General features: G+C 37.2%; 2 protein-coding genes across 2 annotated transcripts in view; both read left to right on the top strand.

The window, feature by feature from the left end:
- Window positions 1–2,496, top strand: part of LOC120768043 (RYamide receptor) — a 368,160-nt gene extending 365,664 nt beyond the window's left edge. The window contains exon 8 of the mRNA XM_040094594.1: window positions 2,493–2,496. Within this exon, the coding sequence (XP_039950528.1) occupies window positions 2,493–2,496 (4 nt within the window). The remainder of the gene's footprint in view (window positions 1–2,492) is intronic.
- LOC120767066 (RYamide receptor-like) lies at window positions 2,497–9,461 on the top strand. The gene is made up of 4 exons (XM_040092921.1): window positions 2,497–2,561; window positions 2,715–2,976; window positions 7,246–7,337; window positions 9,046–9,461. Exons 1-4 carry the CDS (start codon window positions 2,502–2,504, stop codon window positions 9,082–9,084), a joined length of 453 nt encoding a protein of 150 aa, XP_039948855.1. The 5' UTR covers window positions 2,497–2,501; the 3' UTR covers window positions 9,085–9,461.
- The last annotated feature ends 16,577 nt before the right edge of the window (window positions 9,462–26,038 follow it).

The raw sequence follows: 26,038 nt of genomic DNA, 5'->3' as shown, positions 1-26,038 counted from the left end.
AAAAAAAAAAACTTCTGCTTTTAGCTTCGATTTTTGCATTTATTTGTTTCCTGGCAAGATTTTCCCAAAACGTCTAATTATACATTCAATGAGTACAGTTAAATATATATTTTTCTTCTAAGTTTAGGTTAAATCTTGGTAACAGCTGACTCAACTTTCTCTCGCAACAAATGGTGAAAAAGAATTTCAAACCCAATCGTATTATATGGTATGCTCCTCAGTCTAAGCATATTTGTTTAACTTATCTATAAAGAGAATTCTTTCATAAATAAATGATTTGCTTGCCACAGACGTTTCCTTACACGAGTGGAAGGCCCACCATGTAATTAATTTCAATAAAAGCTAATTCGTGGTCTAATATACAGTAGATGCGTTTTTCATAAAAAAATGATAAAATTTAATAATAGCAAGAGGATCTGTGGGTAAAAAATTTTGGAAAAGTAGGCCACGCCCTCTAACAAGTTGAATGCATACATCTTACAAGATCTTCTAGCGACAGTCTGACAATGAATGAAATCGGAGGATAACCCCGTTCAATTGCTTAGTTTTAGGTGATACGTACAACCATTAGGTGAACAAAACTATAATAATATGTATAAAAAAGTTATATATCCGTAAAATATAAACAAAAGGATGGGCAATCCCAAATCCATTCTTGACTAATGATAGTAATTATATGGAGTATATGAAAGCCAGGGTAATTCCTGGATGAATTTTGCAAACTTTTGGCATTAAGTATATTCAATCAATATTATATTTTCACTAAGAGGGTTGGCCACTGTAGGATTTTCAGATCCTTTTGTATTATTTCAGCAAGTTTTGTTGATTTAGCTTAAGCAATTAGAAAGATATGTACATTACACCTTATAAACGACGCGGACACGCCCACTTTTAAACAAGTTATTGCAAAAAATTGCCCTTCACAGTTGTTTGATTTATTGTGAAGCTTAGTTATGGCACTTTAAAGGTTTTCAATTAATTGCATTTTGTGACCGTGGTAGTGGTTTGCGTTACCAACATTCCTTGGTTTCCGTGAACAGGTTTCATTATGATATCTCAGTTTTTACTCAAGTTATCGCTTGCAGACAGATGGACAAACTGACGAAGAATCAGCTACTCGGATTTCAACTTGTGTACTCATCCTGATCATTTATATGTAACGGGTGATCCAAGAAGAGACCTGTCAAGCTGTCATGTTATTTTTGTTCAGTACTGTTTTACATTTCTTCGTGGGAAGACTTACGCCTGAACAACGTTTACGAATCGTTCAACTTTATTACGAAAATCACCTTAATATACATAATTATATAAAGAATGTGTTTCGCGCGTTTCTCTCAACTTATGGTCAACATAATCGGCCTACTAAGCGTACTATTCGCGACACCATCACCCATCCTGAGACCTGGTATTCGACCGAATGGATCACTTCCTGCACGCAGTGAAGAAAGTATAGCAACCGTACCTGAGAGTGAACACGAAAACCGTGCCGTCGGTTCTTATTTCTTCAAAAATGATGCCAGTTGAGAATGTAATCGTCATATTTATTGCCTGAAATTGAAGCTCGTGATCTCGCCGATATTTGTTTTCAGCAAGACGGCGCCATTTTACACACATCACATCACAATCAATGGATTTATTGAGAGAAAACTTCGATGAGCAAGTAATTTCACGTTTTGAGCCGGTTGATTGACCACCAAGATTGTGTGATATCACACCGTTTGTCTTTTTACTGTGGGGATATGTAAAATTTAAAAGTCTTTGCGGACAATCCCGTTTCGATTCAGGTCTTGGATCAAAACAGCACGCGTGTCTTTCGCCATCGAAAATTTGACTCAACGGATGGACCATCTGGGACGTAGCCGCGGCTAACATTTGATAGATTTAATTTTCAAAAAATAAGTGCCAAATAATGATCTTTCGAATGATAATAAACATTCCCCATTAAATTTGAAGTTTCTGTTTTTTCTTTGAAAAAGTAGGGAACCATTATTTAGTCTATTTAGTTTTGGTGATTCATAGAACCGATAGGCGAACAAACCCATTATACTCTGTAGCAACAAGTGGAGGACAAAAAGATGAATAAACATATATAAGGAAATATTGGATATTTTATTTTCTGCATAGCAATTTCTTTACTCTTGAACCTCCTTGTTTGCTCAATAACTCCTGAGGGAAATTGAGCGCCTTAATGGCAGCGTAAAAACGCAAACAAACCTGACATTTCATATGTAGGCGGTCATGCTGTCGTCAATTAATCATGAATTCTTTGTTGCCGCAATCGGGGACTGCATGAATTGCGCTATTTCACCTGTTATTATATAAAATTTATTGTTACCGCATGACGGCTTGGAAAATGATAAATTGTACATTACATTGACTTTTTGGAAATATATACATATATGCCTTTATGCAATTAATTCTAACTGCTAGCAACCACAGCTTATTACACGAGCGAATAATTAGCAAATATTCTGTTTTTTTTTTATTTGCAGATGATTAAGATGATGGTGATGGTTGTTATCGTCTTCACCATGTGTTGGCTGCCATTCAACGTGCTGGTGGTAAGTCTACAAGACGTGCGTAATTATCCAAATGTATATTTACATATATAGCATACTTCTCGCTGCTTCTTAAATAGCGCTGAAATGTGCGCGATTCTAATAAGAAAAACGGCTACACTCTATACCGTTATTAAATATTGACTGTCTTTGCAGATTCTACTCAACGATGATGCCTTCAAAATCTGGGAGCCGTTGCCATACTTCTGGTTTGCATTCCACTGGCTGGCCATGTCGCATAGCTGCTACAATCCGATCATCTACTGCTATATGAATGCGCGTTTTCGCGGTGGTTTCCTGCAGATTATTTATCGTGTGCCAGGTTTGCGACGTTGTTGTTGCCTGCGGCGTTATTTGCAGAATCGTGGCGAACGAAATTACGATGCTACTGGTGAGATGACCTTCAAATTCAATGCTGGTAATGGTGGAGGTCTGTTGAGGAAACCTAAAATACGCATTAGGTGCCACCCGATTCTGGTCTTTTCTGGTCTTTTCTGTTCTTTACTGTCTTTCCTTAACTTTTCTTGCTGTACTCTTAACATTTTTTCTCATAATTGTTTGCCGTTTATTGTGGCTCTTTTTCGTTAGAAATTCATGGAAATTTAACATCACTTTTTATCACAAGTGCCATTGCATGTTTTGTGTTTTTAGCATCACTTTTTTCACATTGCTTTGGAATTTTATTTTTTCTATGTTTCCAGTGACGTTACTGGACGGCATGTTCAGAATTTTATAACTGGTTATGTCGTTGCAGGCTTGACATATTTGGTAAGCTTTTATTATTACTAATATGTTTAGGGCTCGCGCGCAATAGATCGAATATCACTCATGATAAACAGTTTACTATGATTTACTTTGAAATGCCATATATGTATGTACATGGCAAAAAAAGTTGAATATTGGCCATTTTCGGCGTCTTCAATAATTTAGGTGATGCAGTTGACCAAATGTTTAGGGGTACTTTATTATTACAGTAGAGGCCCGCTAATCCAGATCAATTAAAACCGGCCCCTATCCGGAATATAAGGAAATCCGGATTACCAAAGACATATCAGAACTATGTATTATGAAAAAATATTTATAAATTTCTGTTTGTTTATTATAACAAATAATACACATGTTCCAAAAAAACAAAAAAAACTTAAACCAATAAAGCATAAAAGCGAATATAGTGAATAATAAACATGTGATCCGGATTAGAGAATACGGATAGAGAATGTCGGTCCGGATTACAAGGGACATAATAAAAATTTTGAGTTTTTTAACCCTGTCCGGATTACAGTGGAATCCGGATTAGGCCATGTCCGGATTAGCGGGCCTCTACTGTATTTAAGATTTTTTTAAGATTTTCTTAAGATTTTCGAACACGATGGAATCGACCGAAATTGGTTCAAAAAATATATACTATAATACTATGCAAAAGTAGAGCCAAATATTCATTAATCATATATTGTATTAGCTTTCTACATTAGCGACATGTTCATTCACCATATAATTTATCGCTTAAACTCATTCATGTTCTACTCACTATTCATTCATTTTTTTAAACCATTTTTATTTCTACAAAATAAAATACAAATACTCATGAGAATTCTTCCATACACATTTATTAAAATATTAATTTCTTTCTTTTACATTTTTTATTCACTGAATGCTTGACTCTGAGTCTGAAAAATTTATGCACATACACAAAAACACTTGCGCGTTTCAGAGAATAGTTCTATTGTTAGCAAATTTATTATTCGAGAATAATTTCTATTATCTGCTCAACATGTGGAAGAGAAATAATGATTTTGATAAATTTGCAAATAACTTTTTGCATTAGTCTTTAATGGGTTTCATTGGCTACAGATAATTAAAAATGAAACCTTTTAACAAAATGAAGAGTGTTTAAATATGATTCAGCTTTTCTATTAAATTAAGCAATATCTTACTTATAAAAAGTGATCCATTTCGAGGTTCCCTACATGTTTAAAGAAAAAGCACAGAAACTTCAAATTTAATGAGGAATTTTTATTATTATTCGAAAGAACATACTTTGGCATTTATTTTCTGAGGCTTGTCGCTTTCAAATGTTGGCCACGGCTACGTCTCAGATGGTCCATCCGTTGGATCCATTTTTCGATGACTTGTTCGATCATTTCGACTGGTAACTGGCGAATGTCATGCGTAATATTTTGCTCCAGGGCCTGAATCGAAGCGAGATTGTCCGCAGAGACTTTAGACTTTATATATCCTCACCGAAGTTTTCTCTCAATAAATCCATTGATTGATGTGATGTCTGGGATGTGGTGCCGTTGTTGAAACCAAATTTCGCCGAGAACACGAGATCCAGTAATAAATGCTGGATCTCAAGATGGGTGATGGTGTTGCGAAGAGCATGCACATTAGTCCGATTGTTGACCATAAGTGGAACGAAGCACAAAAAACACATTCTTTACAGAACGCGAATTTTACTAATAAAGTTGAACGAAGTTGTTCAGGCGTATGTCTTTCCATGATGAAATGCCAAACAATACCGAACAAAAATAACATGGCAGCTTGACACGACGATCTGTCAAAAAAAGATGATTGAAAAAAGCACCTCCTCTTGGACGAATCTTTAAGTTATAGAGAGTGATATATTAGGCACGAGATGTCCTAGAAGCAAATTTTCCCCTTATTTTTGCTCCATAAACTCCTTTTCAACTTATATTAGGTTGTCAAATATCTCCTTTCCGCTTTTTTTTCTTTTGAATTTCGCGGCTATGTAGCGCGCTCGTATCTGGCAATACTATCCATCTTTGAAAGGTCTAGACATAACCTACAAAACGACGCTATACAGATTAGTTTGGATATTGCGTTCAACAGTTATAGACGTGTAAACATGGAGTTCACTAACGCCGAATTTCGCGCTATTTTAAAGTTTTCCTTCGTTAAAGGCAAATCCTCTAGAAAACCTTCCGTGAGATTAATAGTGTTTTGGAGGATGGTACTCTATCACTTCGAACTGCGTAGGAATGGTTTCGACGATTCAGAGCGGGTGAAAATGACACCATAGATAAGCCAGCTGGCGGAAAACCTGTGACGTCGAATACCGATCAAATCATGGAAAACATCGAGTTAGACCGGCATGTGGCATCTCGTGACATCACCCAGAATATGGGAGTTAGTCACCAAACCATTTTAAACCATCTGCATCAGGTTGTATACACAAAAAAGCTTGATGTTTGGGTGCCGCATGATTTGACGCAAAAAAAAACTTTCTGGACCGAATCAACACCTGCGATATGCTGCTGAAACGAAATGAACTCGACCCATTTTTGAAGCGGATGGTGACTGGCAAAGAAAAATGGATCACATACGACAATATCAAGCGAAAACGATGGTGGTCGAAGGCCGGTGAGTCGTTCCAAACACTGGCCAAGCCGGGATTGACGGCCAGGAAGGTTTTGCTGTGTGTTTGGTGGGATTGGAACGGAATCATCTACTATGAGCTGCTTCCATATGGTCAGACGCGTAATTCTATCATTTACTGCAAACAACTGGACAGCTTGAATCAGGCGATCGACCAGAAGCGTCCAGGATTGGCCAACAGGAAGGGTGTAGTGTTCCACCAAGACAACGCCAGACCACACACTTCGTTGATGACTCGTCAGAAGCTACGGGAGCTCGGATGGGAGGTATTATCGCATCCAACTTATAGCCCGGACATAGCGCCAAGTGCTTACCACCTGTTCCTGTCCATGGCGAACGCCCTTATTGGTGTAAAGTTGAATTCAAAAGAGGCTTGTGAAAAGAGGCTGTCCAAGTTCTTCGCAAATAAGGAGGGGGCTTCTACTAGGGGCGTATTATGAAGTTGCCGTCTAGATGGAAGCAGATTATCGAACGAAACGGCGGATATTTCCGATATATCCGATCACTGTATCACTTTTTTAAAACATTGAATAAAGAGCAAAAAAGCGGAAGAACAATATAATATGTTCAGTTTTTGATGAGCCAAGAGGTTATAGACAAATCTGCCGACGTCTTTTAGGTACATAAAACTTAGTCAAATTGGCACTAGGATATAAAGAATGGAATTGCAAAGAATTTTCGATTCAGATCAAACGAAGAATATTTAGGCACATTATATTCAGTTGATTTTCTAAATTTATTTACAAACATTTTAATTTAAATTTGATTTGCTTTCGAAATCCTAACAGCCTTTTATACTCTTCAAACTTTATCAACTTTCAAAGCCTACTTAAAACTTAATTTCGACCTTGCGTTGGATATTTTTTTAAAACACAACCGAGAAGTATTTTTTTTTAGTTTTCCAGTTTTATGTATGTTTTTGGTTTATAATATCTTGATTCACAACAAATTTATTGCTCGATATTAAAAAATATTGGATTTTGCATGCTTGAGAAAGTTTTAAATCTTCTTAAAAAAATTTAAAAGATAATTAGCTTTTACAATGCTGCATGCTCCTCTTCCACTCCTTAACCTTTAATCTTCAAAATTATTATTTAATGGGAATTATAATATTAGTGATCTGTTACACCGCACACACGTTAGTTTGGCATATTATATGTGTGTGTATGGGTGTGAAATTCAAGTGGTTCAATTCGGTTGAGCAATTCGTTCCGCTCATCGTTTTACATATTTCGCGATTTTATCGCAAATGATTTTCTAATATTTTTTTATTTTTTACCAACCAATATAGGCACGGACGACACATTCCACTTGCAGCGAGTAAACACATCAACTACCTACATAAGCACCCGGAAAAAACTACGAACGAATTCTATGCAAATGGTAAGTATCTAACCTCAGACTAAATCTAAACTAGGAACTTTACACCAAAATTGCACATCACACAAACAATTATCGTAGTAACCTTATCCAGCTACTCAGTGGATTTGGTGAAAAACCTAATTTTTTTCACCCCAATTGCTTTATATCTCCTCATTTGGATCCTATCTCATCTGGCAGAAGGTTGGTTATTCGCATATATTTCAGCGTCTCATCACCCTCCGTGCACCCTCTGCATTCCGCCGAATCCACTTCTCCAATTTTCTGAAGGTAAGATCTTAAGACTTCCACCGTCAACACTACCTCAAAGTCATTTTGTGGTATGTCCTGTGTTACTAGCGTTCCGAAATATGAGGTATTCCTCTGCGATCCATTGCTTCAAACAACCTCTGCAGGTACTTAATGATCTAGGAAAGCTTAGGGGAGTTGGCTTCAAGCCACCTCTATGCGGGACAGCTCGACTGTCTTTTAATTTCCTTCAGTTCCTGTATATAATGTATGACTAGGTATTCAGCTGATATTGATGATAAACCTACTCAGAGACAAGTTATGGTCTTCTTGCATAACTTAACGCAGTGAAACTTAGCATTGGCGCTACAGATAAATTTAACGGCATCTTGTCTATCTTCTAGACGGTTTATGGACATACTGGTTAGAGCATAAGGTCACTTCACTCCATCTGTTATGCCCACAATCTCGTCCTGAGCTACCTTCTGTGTATGGATTACCATAGTTCCGAAGCTACCTTTTCTTTGATCTGTCGGTGGGTGTGTAGATTTCGCCGTTTGAACTGTCAACCACAGAACCATTAGTCAATTCTTCTCTATTAAAAAATGAAAGCGTTGTTTTTACATCCTCATGGATCACATTTTTTCGGTCGCTATGCGTACTATGGCGCATATATAGTGCCAGCTGTAAACTCCCTTCTTGACTAACAAGTCAACTGTTGAGCCTTGAAAAGAAAAAGTCTGGTAAAGATTTTCTAGATTTTAATATGTTTCCGGCACCGAATTTTTCATATGACGATGTAATGAGCTTAACAATCTCAACTTAATTCGATATGGTACGGGCTTCTAGCATGTGATATAAATAGAGTTACCATATCGGTCTCAGTCAAAATCAGACCCATTGCATATGATGTTAAAATGACATTGTTATTATCTGAAAAGTCTTCTTATCAAAGAGGCATACAACATTCACATTATGAGAGGAAGAAACCCATAAGTATGCTGGAGTTGAGCTAAAAGTAAAAAATCTTATTTATTTCTTAGAAATTCCTCTTAAATTTGAATCTAAAAGCGAATATAGAAAAAGCATCTTGCAAACGTCTTCTTAAAATTATGCACAAAATATCGATTTTAAGTTATGGTATATCCTATATTTTCCTACTGGGAATTATAAAATCACTCACGCTGCCTAAAAGTATGCAATAGCAAATTTGTTAGAAATAAAAGTAGCTGGGCGGCTCTAAAATAACTCGCAGGTAGTATAAGCAAAGTTTTTATTAGGAATTTCACAGCTGGCTTTGTATTTGACACATTTTACACACACGCCCACACACTTACAATAAGCAACATTTAACAACCACACACTTATCTAAACTAGTTGGTATCATAATAGTATTCTAAGTTTTCGCCAACGCATAACTTTTGACATGTTTTCGAAGTTTAAACGCACCACTTACATTTACCGTATTGTATTTTCATTGTAGAGTCAATTTTCATGTGCGGAGGCCACAGTGTTGCGGTAGTGCCAGCCCCATAGATGTAGCCAGTCTCATGTTGCCGCACCGCCCACGAGAGAGACGCTTCAGCCGCCCATTAATACAAGGCACTACGTGTGATGGAAATTTTAAATAAGAACACACACACACACACACATGTATTCATACATATACATATACACACACGGAGAGGCTAAGCTCAGTCACAAATGCGTGGCAGGCAGTTTAGCGGCATATGGAAAACTGTAAGCAGATTTACAATTTAATTTTGCAATTCAAAACACACACGTGCTTACAAATACATACAAACAAATGTGTGCTTTTGTAACATTAACATATTCAGCAAGCGTTTACGTAGACAAACCTGAAATCAGGAACAATTTTAGATAGTCCAAAAAAAAAAACATTTCATGCGCAAAAACCGTTATCTAACATGAAAGCAAAGGCACAGCTTAGCTTTTAAGTTACTAGCGCTGCTATTACCGTTAAGCAGAAAATGAAATTTTACCAAAGGATATCCTAAAGGCGTTTGTGCTTTTCGTAAACCAAATCTAAACGCATTTACACACACTTAAGCATACTATATTTATGTAAGTTTGTTAAACGATATTAATATGAGTGTAAACGAGTATGTATGTGTGCTTGAAAAATGTTTACGCTTTAAGGCTCTCTTCGATTTGCTTTTTTTTTGTTTCAAGGTTTACCAACAATTTTCAAACATATATTTGCTAGTCTTTTGAAAACCAAATTTAGATACATATGTACATACATATGTTACCAACCCAAATAAGTGTGGTGTTGAAATGATAAGAAATAACTGTACTGTTGCTTACGTATATAAAACGAAATGTATGTAAATATATCCAATTATACTTACTTTTATAAGCAAATATGTATACGAACACTTATCGAAATCTAAATCCATGTAAATAATTAAGTGATGTATTAAATGTAAACGTAACCAAAGCATAAAATTATGAAGTAATGATTTAGTCAATTTTGAATATTACCTAATAAATGTAAAGTGAAACACAATTTATGAGTTTTATTTGAGGAAATATTCAGAGTAACCAGGCAGGCAAATTTTTGGCTAATTTTATTTTTCTTATGCAACATACATACATATTTACTAACAAAAGCGATGCAACGATTATAGAAATGTTTCTAATTTCCGACAATTATTTTTTTGTATGGTCTCCTGCTTTAAAACTTGCCTCACTCTCCTCGTTTACCTATACTTAGTCGTTAAATTATTTCCTGCCAGGCTTTCTTTACGAGATCGGGCGGATGTGGAAACAATTCGATTTCTTTTAATCGATTTGTGACACAGTGTATTGTCTTGATGCAACCTTCTTCAAAAAATACATATTTTTCGAGATTTTGACCTTCAACTTTGTTCATAGTTTTGAAATTCTTCACTTATTCTTCAAAAACTTCCTATTCAATGTAATACCCCTTGGCCCCAATACACTTGTGCCAATTTTTTTGCTATTCTCGAAATAGATGTTAAAGTCAATTTCCGAAATACTCTTCAATGCGCGTAGCCATTCACGTTTAATGTCTTCAATTGACTCAAAACGGTTTTCACGGAGCAGTTGTCGGTTGTTGCGGTACGATATTGGTGGAAAATTTGGCGAAAAGCTCACGAAAAATCAATGCTGTAAGCGATTCTGAATTAACGTGATGCAAAAACCACCGGCTCATAATACCGGCCTCTTTTTACAGTTTGGCCGGTCGGAAAGAATTCGGAATGCACCACACTTCGAAAATCGAAGAAAGCTGTCAACATTACCTTGATTTTTGACTTGCTTTGATGTGTTTTTTTTTGGCTTCGGCTCACCTTTGCCACGTTATTCGGCAGATAGATCATCTGTTTCCAGGTCGTAAGCATAGATCTAAGACTCAACGCCAGTAATAATATGTTGTATGATATCCTTGTAGTCGGAGAGCATTTTTTCACAGACATTAATTCGACGCTGTATTTCGAAAAAAGTTATTGATCTTAGAACCAATCGTGCTTTCACTTTCCTTAGGCACAAATGTTCTTTCAATGTGGTTTTCACTGAACCTTTCGATAATCCAATTATGTGAGTAAGATCTCTGATTGTTAATCGCCTATAATTCAAGCACCAATTCCTTTGTTTTATTGACGTGTTGATCATCAGTTGATGCTGATGGCCGTCCTGGACGTGGTTCATCGGCAACCCGTTCTCGAACCTCTTTAAATAATTTTTATCAATTAAAAACCCTTGCTTGCGACAAGCAATTATCACCCCAGGCTTTTTTCAACATTCTGAAAATTTGATTAAAAAAATATTTCGACGCATGAGTTTTCGCAAAAAATTTAAATTAAATAGTTTTACCAAACGATTTATGTTCGTGAAAAAGTAATAGCAGTTTTTCTAAGTTAGACTCTAAAAAGAAATATGCCTTCGAGTTTCAAAATTCATACCATCAAACGTGATTATTAGTTAAGTTCATTTATCGCTGATAGTCCAATTAGTGCTTCTCCATTTGATATGGTTTGAACGAAAACTTTGAAGCGAAAGAGAAGGAAGAATATTTTCGTGACTAGCAATATTTTTATTTTTTTCGAATATCGAATATGGCCTCTCATAAAAAAATGAACTGAAAATTTGTATTCACCACTGAAATAAAAATAAAATGGTATTAGGTTCATATTTTTCGCATTAGTAACGTAATACTACAGTTAACAATGATGTTTAAAATAAGTTTAATATCGAACTTCGAATACAAATATTTCGATTTTGGAAACTAATTTCGAAAAACGTGCAAATTTTCTTTTTTACTTTTGGCTCAATCTCTCAAGAGAAAAATGTTATACATGGTTCAATTCCAGTTCGGTGATGGTTTTTCGTTTCAAAAGAGCTGATGAAAATAACTTCATGCGTATTCCAAAATGTAGACGCCATAACTCGAACATCTTCCTGTGACTTGATGCTAAGAATTTATTAAATCAGCCAAAAAGTTAAGCTAGGTCTATACCCAATATAACTTTGTTCTTCCAGCAGATGTTTCTCCATTTTGAGCGATCAGTATGTGAGAAATATTGATAAATTTAGGTAAGTATGTATGTTAAGTTAATATAAATGCTTTGTACAAAGATTTCAGTTCCATTGATACTCCATTCCATCGATATTTGAGATGTAATTATAAGAGGTAAAGAAAGCTGAGTTAGAGTTCAGTCAAGGAAGGCGAGGCAATACTTTCCGATTTTGGCGAAATTTTAGTGTTTCAGTTTACTGTAATGTCTTCGCTAAAATCGATCATGCAAACTCAACAAAATATTAATTTTAGGTTGATAGATCAAAAAGATCCAGACTTTTTATTCATACCTAATAATCGGTTTACAAATGTTGTAGATATTGATATAAAGTCAAGAGGTACCCGAACGCCTTGAAAGCTATGCTTGGACTTTGACCATTTGGAGACGAGAGTTCGCGAATGCAATATTTGCCCGAACTCTTTTCCAGTGAAGTTATTTGGATTTCAACTATTCTCCAAGTATGTAATATACATTACTTTAAGATTTGCATTTTTATGCGATTCGCTTAATCTACAGAGGTGCCTACGCTTTAAATTTCTCAACATTTTTACGCTTCGACGACAAATCATGTTCGAAACATTCTGTGTTAACGAACAACTTTTGCTAAGAACTGCCCATCTTCTAATGATGGAAGTTTTGATGTTTCAAGCGCATTTTAAACGAATGGTCATTGAGGATCGTTTAAACATATTCTTAATTCTGTTTAATTTGAACTAAAATCTCTGATTTTAAGAGTTGGGGGTTTTTTACAATAAAACTAAATAAATATTATTATAAAACTAGCACAAAGGTCACCGAGCTGCTGGTTGAAGTAAAACTATTTCTAACAGAAGATGGGCATCTCTAACTTATTCAAGGTTTTCACGATTGGCGCCTCTTATATTCTCTAAGTTTTCCAAATCTCTAGATGTCTAAAGTTCAACAAATCATAAGCAATTCATTGTTAAACTTGTCTACTTGAACTTACGCTACTTTTCGAATACTTTCTATGTCATTATACTGAGAATAGCTACTTTAATTTACCTGTAATTATTCGTTTCGTACGTATTTTCTTATACGCATACATATGTATAAATGCACATACATATGCATAGAATAAATTATAAGAAAAGTAATTTACGCTTTTCAAAGTTCGCACTCTTCTTCTTTGAAGTCAATGTTTGTCGACTTAGGTTTTAGGAACAACTTTTTTGTATCGAACTAGAAAAGGAAGGAGGTTTTAATACTACGATATGTACATACATATGTATATACGCCTTCGGAAAGCGCATAGCGCGTAATAAGGATATGAAAAGTACTGCAGAATCACTTGGAAATTTCTCATATATTGTGCTCATATACAAACATAAGTGCCATTGTAAGGATGTACTTGTATGTTTATAAATATGTGGACACGCGTACTCGCATCAAAAGTCAAAAGCTTTCAAAATTGTGGATAATTTTCAACAAGTTTCCACTTGAGTTAGCAAAGCCTAGCAATAGAAAGGACTATCGAGACATAAAGCTTACTTATAAATATATCAGATAATGATGCCGTGCAGGAAAAAGCAGATTAATTTGCAATATTCGTTTAACTGATTTTAAATATTTTCAACGAAATGACATTTTTTAATTCAATTGTTGCTGCGTTAATTCTATAGAGAAAAACGCCAGAGGCATAGATACAATTTTATAAAGACGTTGCACTGCTTGCGAACCGAATATGAGGACCTCAGTGCCTTTGAATAACTATATGTGACCTGGTCTACGAAAAGGGAGCTAACGTGCGAAAACTAGTTTTCTGGGAAACAGCTCACGTGAAAAAGCATCAATCCGAATCAACTAAAAAGTGAAAATTGATTTTTTGACACCTAAGCCCCCTTTCCGTAGACCAGGTCACATATACTGAAAATATCGGCGACTCTGTGATATATTTTATGGAAAATCGGATTGTATATTTTTCAGTTAATAATGCGACCTGTCGCCAAAAATCGATAAATAGCATCAATACTTCGATTATTCTTCGCAAGTCCAATAGAAGTATTTCAGCTTTCTGTTTGGCTTATCGCATATAGTATATTGGTCAATAAGTAGGATATCTTCGGAAAATTAAGTGAGCCTGTAAAATCTTGGGGTTTGGTGCCGAAAACAGGTGAAATTAGTCCAATTATTACCTCAGTTACATACCGTTACCCGAACTTTCATAAGTTCACAAGTTTACAGAGTCCAATTGTCAATGTATTATGTTGAAGTACGATAGAATTTGCTGATGTATACATTGCTTCCTTTATCTGTAGCAGTCGCTAAAGTTAGACGTGTTTTTATGAGCTTCGTGATTTTCGTTTGTTAAAAAAAATGGATCAAATTCTGTGCTAAAAAGAAAGCTGCAACTATTCCCCATTGTCCATATTTATACCACATGGGTCCGTGTGACTTTTTCCTATTTCCAAATATAAAAAGAACCTTAAAGGGACATCGTTATACAAGATACTTGATGAAAGTCGCTGAAAGAGAAAATCAAGTTTGAAGAGTGTTCCGACGATGGGAAGAAGCGCTGCCATAATTGCATGATATCGAATGGGACATATTTTCAAGGCGACATTATTAATGTAAACAAATGAATAAATGTTTTTTTCTAAAATACGAAAATTCCCGGTATTTTTTAAACATACGTCTTAGTGAATTGTAATAAAAAAAAACTCAATTTCGAAATTGTTGAGTGATTTTCGTAATTTTAGTGAACTTTATGTCGACTTTATTCTTCAAATTGTGATTACCTTATAGAGATGAAATATATTGCGAGTATATGAAAATATTCAGTTAAATTCAAATTTAACCCTCCTTACATGTTCTAGTTACTTCATATCAATATTGCTACTCCCATGGAACTAGAATCAGAATCATTCACATGTGATACAGTTTTCTCCAGGGTAATTCAGTATACCCACACATCAGTTGTTTACACTCTCCAATGCTCACACACAAAAAGATTGAATGAATAAATAAAGCAAGTGCAGAGTAAAGATTAATGAAATGTGATATCGGCACTGTCGTGTGATGTGGGCTACACGAGTGCGAGTAATAAAAGCCCCTATTACGGGGTTTCAACCCATCTGCAATTTGGTTGAAATTCTGAAATCCAGTATTATGGTTTTCAACTCAACCGGTTACAAATAATTTAGTTGAAGTGCTGCTAAACTGCAACTTTTTTAGGTACTATTCTGTGCTAGTGGGGATGACTAGACTTGTAGTTAAATATTAATGACTTCATTTAGGTTAAATTTTAATAGAAAATTGATAAAATAATCTTATTAGAAAAAAGTTTAATCAACAATTATGTACAACCCAATCGAAAGGTGAAAAATTTGTTGAACTCACAGAGTAAAATACCGATGCTGGACGAAATAAACTACAATTTGGAAACATTAAAATATGATTAAGGAACCGTGGGAAGTGTTTCGAAAATAAAAAGTCAATATAATTACTAAACCCAAGAACATAATTTTTTGGTTAAAATAATTTAAACGTTTTGTCCTTCTTCAGTCATTGATGCTTTGTCCACAGCGCACAAAAACGGTGTCCATAATATTTAGAAGCATGTATTAAACAACCATAGATATCGTAGGTTTCTACAGTCCAAAGTTATAATCAGTCAAAATGCATTCTTAGTTACCGGCAGGAAGGAAATGGAGAGTTTGTTGTAATGGGTTTTCCTCTCACATTGAGAAACTCAAAATAATTTCTCATTAAAACAAGAATAACTTACTTGGTGTTAGAAACTTCAAAAGGATTTGAGTAATCACGAAGGCATAAGAAGCATATCAGTTTAGGGGTAAAAATTGAGTGCCGCCAAGCATATTGATAAAATATAAATATATATGAAACAAAGAATTCACCGCATAAGATGTGTGTGAGGTATATTTTGCGCTCCATACGTCATGGAAATATTTTCTTACGATGCACACCTTAACCAAGGCAAAATATTTCTCAACGGGGCTCCAATAAGTGTGAGATGGGGAGCAAAGAGCACAAACCATTTCACAATCATTCTTGCGCAACTAAAGGGGCAATCCTTTCAAATCACTTTAAATATTCAAACTCATAGTGAATACAACGAATTGATTGTGAAGTGGATGGAACGTATCAAAGTAAATATGGTGGCGTGCCACATACATACATAAGCTTATTGTTGGTGTTGTAGAGTTTTAAACCAACACGTGCTTTAAATAGTAAGGACGATTAATTTCAGCAGAAATTTTCCATGCACCTTAATTGGATGCCAAAGAATAGATGATATCAAAAGTTTATCTGAAGCTAGCCGTTGTGCAAGCAGACAGACAGATGGACAGATCCGACAGGTGATATGTACGTAACCATATAGAGGGGCAATGCAAGACCACGTAACACAAAATTGTACACCACAGCCCTTAGATTCTGGGATGGAATCAAGTTTATAACATTTCAGAATATCAGGGGATTCAATTGGAGCCAATAATATTTACGAAAGACGATTTAATTTAGTTTATTCAATATGAAAACGCAACAAAGCATTTTTCCCATTTTAGATATCGCTGTAGTACTGGGTCCGGCACTCGAAGTGTAACCAATTACAAAAGGCTAAAATTCGGTTTGGAAAATTATTTTTGTTTAGTTTAGAGTACAAAATGTGAGAAAATAATCATAAATTCAGGACCAATTCACGATGAAAACAATTGGAGAGCGCCCATCTGCGGTGACAGCGGCCCAAACAATTATTTGTGGCGGGTGCCGCCTCCTGATGGCCAACCGTATGAACTGTCGGTCAAGTAAACCTTATCTTTCTGAGAGTTTACGAATTGCTGAATTGAAAAATCTTTTTCTTCAGAAAATACAATGATCGGAATTTGACCGCTTTCGGCCAAGCGAAGAAACTGCTTCGCTCTCTCAAGTCTTACTTGCTGCTTCGGTATGAGATCATGGGCCTTTTGGAACTTTTAAGACTTGACCTTGAGCTCATTTTTATACTCTCGCAACAAAGTTGCTAAGAAGAGTATTATAGTTTTGTTCACATAACGGTTGTTTGTAAGTCATAAAACTAAAAGAGTCAGATATAAGTTTATATATACCAAAGTGATCAGGGTGACGAGTAGAGTTGAAATCCGGATGTCTGTCTGTCCGTCCGCCCGTCTGTCCGTCCGTCCGTCCGTGAAGCTGTAACTTGAGTAAGAATTGAGATATCATGATGAAACTTGGTACACGTATTTCTTGGCTCCATGAGAAGGTTAAGTTCGAAGATGGGCAAAATCGGCTCACTGCCTCGCCCACAAAATGGCGGAAACCAAAAACTTATAAAGTGTCATATCTAAGCCATAAACAAAGATATTAAAGTGAAATTTGGCACAAAGATCGCATTAGGGAGGGGCATATTTGGACCTAAATTTTTTTGGAAAAGTTTGCGTGGCCCCGCCCCCTACTAAGTTTTTTGTACATATCTCGGAAACTACTACAGCTATGTCAAGCAAACTCTACAGAGTCGTTTCCTTCAGGCATTTCTATATATAGTTCAAAAATGGAAGAAATCGGATAATAACCACGCCCACCTCCCATACAAAGGTTATGTTGAAAATCACTAAAAGTGCGTTAACCGACTAACAAAAAACGTCAGAAACACTAAATTTTACGGAAGAAATGGCAGAGGGAAGCTGCATCCAGGTTTTTTTTTTTTTAAATTGGAAATGGGTGTGGCGCCGCCCACTTATGGACCAAGAACCATATCTCAGGAGCTACTAGACCGATTTCAATGAAATTCGGTATATAATATTTTCTTAACACCCTGATGACATGTACGAAATATGGGTGAAATCAATTCACAACCACGCCTTCTTCCAATATAACGCTATTTTGAATTCCATCTGATGCCTTCTCTGTATAATATACATACATATACATACATTACGAACCAATGATGATAGCGGATTAAAACTTTACACAAATACGGTATTTGAAAAATATGTAAATGACGGATAATGAAATCTCGATTATCACTTTATCATGCGAGAGTATAAAATGTTCGGTGACACCCGAACTTAGCCCTTCCTTACTTGTTCAATATGCAATATGTCGGATGCTGCGGTCGGATATTTTCAGTTATTTAGCCATTTGATTGGCACTTCGTCGTGGACTTCACTCAAGTCGCTTCTTCACTTTCCGAACCATCTCACGTGACGTTTCAGGCTTTTGCGATGCTACCAGTATCATTGTAACGAGTGATGGTGCGATAAACAAAAACTTTATTCACATTAAAGTGTTTGAGCTCACGAACAATTGCTGGCTGCGATTTTCCAGCTAAATATAAAGCAATCACACTATTACGATTGAATTCCATCGCTGATCACTTTTTTTCCAGTGCGACAGCTGCGCGAACGGTCTGAAGTTGAAACGTCCACAATTTTTAGTAAATTTTCAAAACAATTTAACAAAATGCAGCTAGTTTGATAACTTTTGTTTTTTTCGACCGTAGTTCAGTGTACTGAAAATATCTTCTAGAAGAGAAATCTGTTTTTTAGGTTTCATTCACAGAGAATTTAAGAATCACTGTATGCAAAGCTACTATAAGCAAAAAATATTATGACTTTTGTTCATAATTTTGAAAGTCTTAATTTATTCTTCAAATTCTTTGTAGTTCCTCTCAAAAAAATCTCCCTTTGCAACTTTTTTCCCAATCCTCGAAACAGTTGTTAAAGTCTGAATAATTGTTAACCCAATTTATCGGGGAATACAAACCACTGTATTTAAATGTTTCGACATGCACTTACACTCCCGTGAGCAATTAAAAGGAAAAAAGGTGTATTTATTAAGAGTAGAATCTATCTGTAATTGTTCTTTATTTTGTCCAATATTACATAAAATTATGGTTTGATTTAGTTAATATCCAATTTGTTGGATCGCTGTAAGTCGGCGCGGGCGGAAGGCTCTCGATCGGAGTCAAAGGTAGTGTTGACGCGGCGCAGTATCGAATCGAAAGTTGATGTGCGATGAGTATTATGGCGAATGCTAATGTGCGAACCAAGTATGTTGACATGCGACGAGTGTATGGCGAAAAGTTCAAAGTACAAATACGTCAGTGTATCATTTTCAATTTCGCCAATATTCCGATTCCCCTCCAGCTGATCGAGTATAATAAAAACATGCACATGCGAATAAACAGATGTGCGAAGCGGTATAACAACCGAATCAGCTGTCCAGACGATGTTATTGCAAACGCGCGGGATGAGTCGCAAAACGAAAAGTGATAAAATGGAATGTTGAATGTTTCCCGTTTTCCATCCTTTTTGAGGAGTTTATTGGTGTATAGGCATGGAGAGTTGTGTTGTTGGGTTCTCAGCTGTGATGAACTAAGCTGCCTTATTAGGGTGCGCCTGTTATTACGGGTAGAGTGGGTGGAAGTTTAACTCATTTAAACAAAGTCAGTTTCTAGAATAGCCTTCAATGCATTTATCGATTCATGTATGTATAATGTTTTCAGTTGACTCCAAACGGCTTCCCCGGAGCGATCGTTTGAGTATGTTGAATAGCCAGAAGTTACACGATGCTAATTCAGGCAAATACGGTGATTACGGTACAATATTGGTTGAAAATTTAACTCACAAAGAATCAGTATGCAACGGTGCACTATCGTAGTGCAAAAACCAAGAGTTGTCCATAATTCGGAATTTCTTTAGTATTCCTTCTTGACAGTTTGCCCGGTCGGAAGGAATTCGGTGTGCATGATACCTCGATAATCGAAGAAAACTGTCAACATAACCTTGATTTTTTACCTGCTTTGTCGTGGCTTTTACGGCTTTAACGACATGCGGCCAATTAAGCGTCCGTTACTGGGTCGTAAGCATAGATCCTAATACCATCGCCAGTATAATACGTTTCTTGAAATCCTGGTGGTTGTGTCACAGACGTGCTTTCACGATCATTCAAAATATTTTCCTCTCATCCCTACGGTCTTCCTACGATGCCAGTAAGATCTTTGACTGTTCATCGTCGATTTTCAAGCACCAATTCCTATATATTATTGACGTGTTGATCATCAGGTAATGTTGATGTCCGTCTTGGACGTGGTTTGTTGTCAACGCGTCCTAAACACTAATGATTATTTTGATATGATATTTGGCATAGGAAGGAGTCATGTGTAAAAGTTCACGGAAGTGAGGAAAGTTCTCTGATCGCCATTCACTTGCTAGTGGCCAGAAGCGATTCTTTTACACATGGCTCAAGCAGCTCACTACTTCCGGTCTTTGACCAAGTATCCTCTGGGTAGCCTAAGAGCATCCGTTCGAAGGCGAGCTAAAGTGAGAAGGCGAAACATCCCCTGCATAGGGTTGTGCGCTGGGTTTGGGACCCGCCACGTAAAAAGCTCACCCCAATGAAAAACCAACAGCAGCCTCGGATGAGAGACCCCCCTTTTGATGACGACCATGGCAAACGAAATAAGGACTACGAATTAAGGGCATGCACCCGGAATGTCCGGTCCCTTAATTGGGAAGGTGCCGCTGCCCAGCTGGTTGAAGTCCTCGTAAAAACAAAGGCTGACATCACCACCGTCCAAGAAATGCGATGGAAGGGACAAGGACAGAGACGAGTAGGTCATTGTGACATTTACTACAGTGGCCATATAAAGGAGCGCAAGTTTGGTGTAGGATTCGTGGTAGGAGAGAGACTCCGTCACCGAGTACTATCATTCACTGCGGTGAATGAACGTCTAGCCACAATCCGCATCAAAGCGAGGTTCTTCAACATATCGCTGATCTGCGCCCACGCCCCGACGGAAGAGAAGGACGATGTGACCAAAGATGCCTTCTATGAGTGCTTGGAGCGCGCTTATGAAGGCTGCCCCCGCCACGATGTCAAAATCGTGCTTGGCACGCCAGGGTGGGCAAAGAAGGTATATTTGGCACTATGGTCGGTAAATTCAGCCTCCACGACGAAACATTCCCAAATTGACTTCGCCGGGGCCCGAAATATGGTTATCTGTAGTACTAGATTCCAGCATAAGAAGATTCATCAAGCTACCTGGCTGTCTCCGGATCGAAAAACTACCTACCATATCGATCATGTTGTGATAGATGGAAGACACGTCTCCAGCGTTTTAGATGTGCGTGCGCTCCGAGGTCCTAACATCGACTCGGACCACTATCTTGATGCAGCTAAGATTCGCACCCGTCTCTGTGAAGAAGAAAGAGGCCGAAATGCGTGAGTACGAAGAGCTTGATAAGCTGGCCGACAGGGGTAATGACAGAAGGTTTCAAGACCGGAGCATACTCTTGTAGAACCCCCAAAGGTGATCTAGTCACTGATGCCCAGAGCATACTTAAATTATGGAGGGAACACTTCTCCAGCCTGCTGAATGGCAGTGAACGCACAACACCAGGAGAAGAAGAACCCAATTCCCCAATCGATGACGATGGAGCAGACGTTCCATTACCCGACCATGAAGAAGTTCGAATAGCAATTACCCGCCTGAAGAACAACAAAGCGGCAGGGGCCGACGGATTGCCGGCCGAGCTATTCGAACACGGCGGCGAAGAACTGATAAGGAGCATGCATCAGCTTCTTTGTAAAATATGGTCGGACGAAAGCATGCCCAACGATTGGAATTTAAGTGTGCTATGCCCAATTCACAAAAAGGAAGATCCCACAATCTGCGCCAATTACCGTGGGATAAGCCTCCTCAACATCGCATATAAGGTTCTATAGAGCGTATTGTGTGAAAGATTAAAGCCCACCGTCAACAAACTGATTGGACCTTATCAGTGTGGCTTCAGAACTGGAAAATCAACAACCGACCAGATATTCACCATGCGCCAAATCTTGGAAAAGACCCGTGAAAGAAGAATCGACATACACCACCTCTTCGTCGATTTCAAAGCTGCTTTCGACAGCACGAAAAGGAGCTGCCTTTATGCCGCGATGTCTGAATTTGGTATCCCCGCAAAACTGATACGGCTGTGTAAGCTGACGTTGAGCAACACCAAAAGCTCCGTCAGAATCGGGAAGGACCTCTCCGAGCCGTTCGATACCAAACGAGGTTTCAGACAAGGCGACTCCCTATCGTGCGACTTCTTCAACCTGCTTCTGGAGGAAATAGTTCGAGCTGCAGAACTGAAGAGAGAAGGTACCATCTTCTATAAGAGTGTACATCTGCTGGCGTATGCCGACGATATTGATATCATCGGCCTCAACACCCGCGCCGTTAGTTCTGCTTTCTCTAGGCTAGACAAGGAAGCACAGAAAATGGGTCTGGCAGTGAACGAGGGCAAGACGAAATATCTCCTGTCATCAAACAAACAGTCGTCGCACTCGCAACTTGGCACTCACGTCACTGTTGACAGTCATAACTTTGAAGTTGTAGATAATTTCGTCTATCTTGGAACCAGCGTAAACACCACCAACAACGTCGGCCTAGAAATCCAACGCAGAATAACTCTTGCCAACAGGTGCTACTTCGGACTGAGTAGGCAATTGAGAAGCAAAGTCCTCTCTCGACGAACAAAAACCAAACTCTATAAGTCACTCATAATTCCCGTCCTGCTATATGGTGCAGAGGCTTGGATGATGACATCAACTGAGTCGACGATGAAAGTTTTCGAGAGAAAAGTTCTGCGAAAGATGTATGGTCCTATGCGCATTGGCCGCGGCGAATATCGCATTCGATGGAACGATGAGCTGTACGAGCTTTACGACGACATCGACATAGTTCAGCGAATTAAAAGACAGCGGCTACGCTGGCTAGGTCATGTTGTTCGGATGGACGAAAACACTCCAGCTCTGAAAGTATTCGACGCTGTACCCGCCGGCGGAAGCAGAGGAAGAAGAAGACCTCCACTCCGTTGGAAGGAGCAGGTGGAGAAGGACCTGGCTACGCTTGGAATATCCAATTGGCGCCACGTAGCGAAAAGAAGAAACGACTGGCGCGCTGTTGTTAACTCGGCTATAATCGCGTAAGCGGTGTCTACGCCAATTAAGAAGAAGATTTGGCACAAGTGGCACTGACAGTCATACCAACATAGGAAAAGAATATTTCGACGAATGTCTTTTCAAAATTTATATTAAAAAGTCTTAATTATAAAATTTCAAAAGTACTGATTTAGTAATCGATTTTTTTTTTTAATTCCAAAAATTGGCCCTCTCACTTCTCATGCATCTTATAAGCATGAGGTTGCTTGCGCAATTTAAGGTTAAGCTACTGAAGGAGAGATTTGTTCAATACGAGGAATCAATTCCTCACATTTTCTGTAATTATTTTGCGAAGTACATGCATATGCATGTCTACGAAAATTCTGGTTTTGGAACCAATTGCACTTCTTCTCAGTTTCGACTCAGTTACAACTCAATAGGAGTTTTTCCAAACTCTTTCTATTGGTTTTCACCTCCCAATGTGACCTAATTATATCTACATAAGTATATCTTTAATAATTTCTCCAATTTTCTTAAAACTCGGCTCGTCACTTTGCTAAGAGGATTGCAAGAAATTGTGCTATTAATTTTTAAATAAAGCGCAATCGGCGAACTCTCTTTAGGATGCAAATGGAAATTAATTAGTCTCGGAAGTTTTTACACTAAGGAATATGTATATATAACAATATAAATGGAGATTAATTGAAAAAAGAAAAACACGAAAAAACGTATTTTCGAATAGAAGCTATAATTCCCTTCACAAATACAAAAGATTCCATAATTAATATCATGTTTGTCGATCAGTTTTAATGGCAGTTATATGTTATGTTAGAAGGTTATAACACTGCCTTGGATATTATTCTCGTCCAAATCTTGACGATACTCTGTCAGATTATAAAGTTGTCCATACAAGGATGAAATCGCTTAGTTTGCATGGCAGCCATATTCTATAGCAGTGGTTCCCAAACTTATTTTGTCTGCCGCCCACTTTGAGAATAGATATTTTTTTAGTGCCCCCATTTTTTCACCAATTTAAAAACCAGTATAACTACGAATTAAATTAATTAATTATTGTGAGCTATATATGTATGTATATTAACGGAGAATTCTAAACGAAACTTTTAGTAAAACCCGCAACTTGAAACCTGAGCGTTTGTTATCAATTCTATAAGTTCTTCTTCCAGCTGAGGTGACATTGCTGTGTTGACATTTGAAAACGGATCCAACACCCAGTCTAGTATTTCCAAGTTCAAAATGTCCTGGTATCGTTCGGTGAAGTCAATGTGAAGGTTTTCCAAATGTTGGCAGTAGGCAAACAATTCGTCGTTACTGCAAGGTACTGATAAATTCGGAAAATTGTGAAACTCACGTCTGTCCAGATTCCTTTTATGTAGAAGCAGTTTGGCTGCGAAAGCAGCAACGACGTTTTTTGTTTTAATTAAATTTAGTTTATCACCTTGCAGTTGGAGATTCATGTCGTTGAACAATTTATACAGGTCTATCATGTATGTAAGCTATGTATATCATTCTTTGATGTTATGAGCTTGTCTTGCAATTCTGTATCTTTAGTTTCCTAGAACTCTATAACAGAGTCAAACAGGTTGTAGAATCGAGTCAGACAATTGCGTCTTGATAGCCAACGAACTTCAGTATGAAACAACAAACGGTTGAAATCCTCGTCATTAGTAACACAAAGCTGATGAAATAATCTATCATTCAAAAAGTTGATGTTCATTAGTTGTTATTGAGACTCGAGAACTCATGCAGTCGTTGTCTAAGAGGCCTCCTAGCTAAATAAAATTACAAATCACCCCCCAGGCCTCTACACAGCGCCCCCATTTTCTTTCTGGGTCTCTTACCGCCCCCCTTGACACCTGCAGCGCCCACAAGGGGGCGTTATCGCCCACTTTGGGAAAGACTGTTCTATAGTGATGTTGCAAACTTTGTGTGTAGACTTAATATACTCTCTTCCGGGTATAATTATGGTAGAAAAAGTGAGTAGCTCGTAAAAACTTAAAGACGATTAGTCTCTTTTAGTATCATTATACCCTGAACTGGTTATAATAAGTTTGTCATGAAGTTTGTAACACCCAGAAGGAAGCGTCGGAGACCATATAAAGTATATATGTATATACATAAATGATCAGTACGTTGAGCTGAGTTATTTTGCCATGCCCGTCTGTCCGTCTGTCTGTATATATACGAACTAGTCCCCCAGTTTTTAAGATATCGTTTTGAAATTTTGCAAACGTCATTTTCTCTTCAAGAAGCTGCTCATTTGTCGGAACTGCCGATATCGGACCACTATAACATTAGCTGCCATACAGACTGAACGATCGGAATCTTCTTGTATGGAAAATTTTCGCATTGATGACATGGATTACTGCTTAAGGTAATAATATAATCTGCGAAAAAATTGTTCAGATCGGATTACTATACCATATAGCTTCGATATAAACTGAACACATAGTTACTAAAAGAAATGCAACTGTGAAGGGTATATTAGCTTCGGTGCAGCCGAAGTTAACATTTTTTCTTGTTTTGAGTATGAAAGGGTTCAATTCGTATTTTCTTAAGCCATGCTCAAGCAAAGGAGAAGATTTCGAGCTAAATACTGTATTAAAAATGCGAAAAATGCCATTAGTCACACGATCTTTTGCAACCCTTTGCGATTGTCTTTTTTGCTGAGTAATTGTTGTGATGATTTTCAGTATAACATCTGTTACCAATGCGCACTTAGTGTCGTAGTTTTATTCATATTAATGTACAAAAATTATTGAATCAACCAAAATTGTACTGAGCTTGTCAAATAGAACTTTAGTTTAAATACTTTACAATATTATATATAGTATTATAAGAAGAACCAACAACTTATTCGAGTGAAAAATCTTTTTATTTTATTTACAATGTTTTATATAAAATATGCAACGTAAGTACTCACACAATCATTATATTATAATTAATATTAATATACGAAATTGCTGACATAACTGTTGATTCAGTACAAGT

Source organism: Bactrocera tryoni, chromosome 1 (assembly GCF_016617805.1).
Source record: "Bactrocera tryoni isolate S06 chromosome 1, CSIRO_BtryS06_freeze2, whole genome shotgun sequence".
NCBI classification, from domain to species: Eukaryota; Metazoa; Arthropoda; class Insecta; order Diptera; family Tephritidae; genus Bactrocera; species Bactrocera tryoni.
Note: the sequence above shows the minus strand (reverse complement) of the source record. Positions and strands in the feature narration are given on the sequence as shown.

Excerpts from the sequence above, each read along its gene's own strand:
- LOC120767066 (XM_040092921.1), top strand. The coding sequence starts at position 2,502 with ATGATGGTGATGGTTGTTATCGTCTTCACCATGTGTTGGCTGCCATTC. Across the intron at positions 2,977-7,245 it reads GACCTTCAAATTCAATGCTG|GCACGGACGACACATTCCAC; the intron begins GTAATGGTGGAG and ends CAACCAATATAG. Across the intron at positions 7,338-9,045 it reads GAACGAATTCTATGCAAATG|AGTCAATTTTCATGTGCGGA; the intron begins GTAAGTATCTAA and ends TTTTCATTGTAG.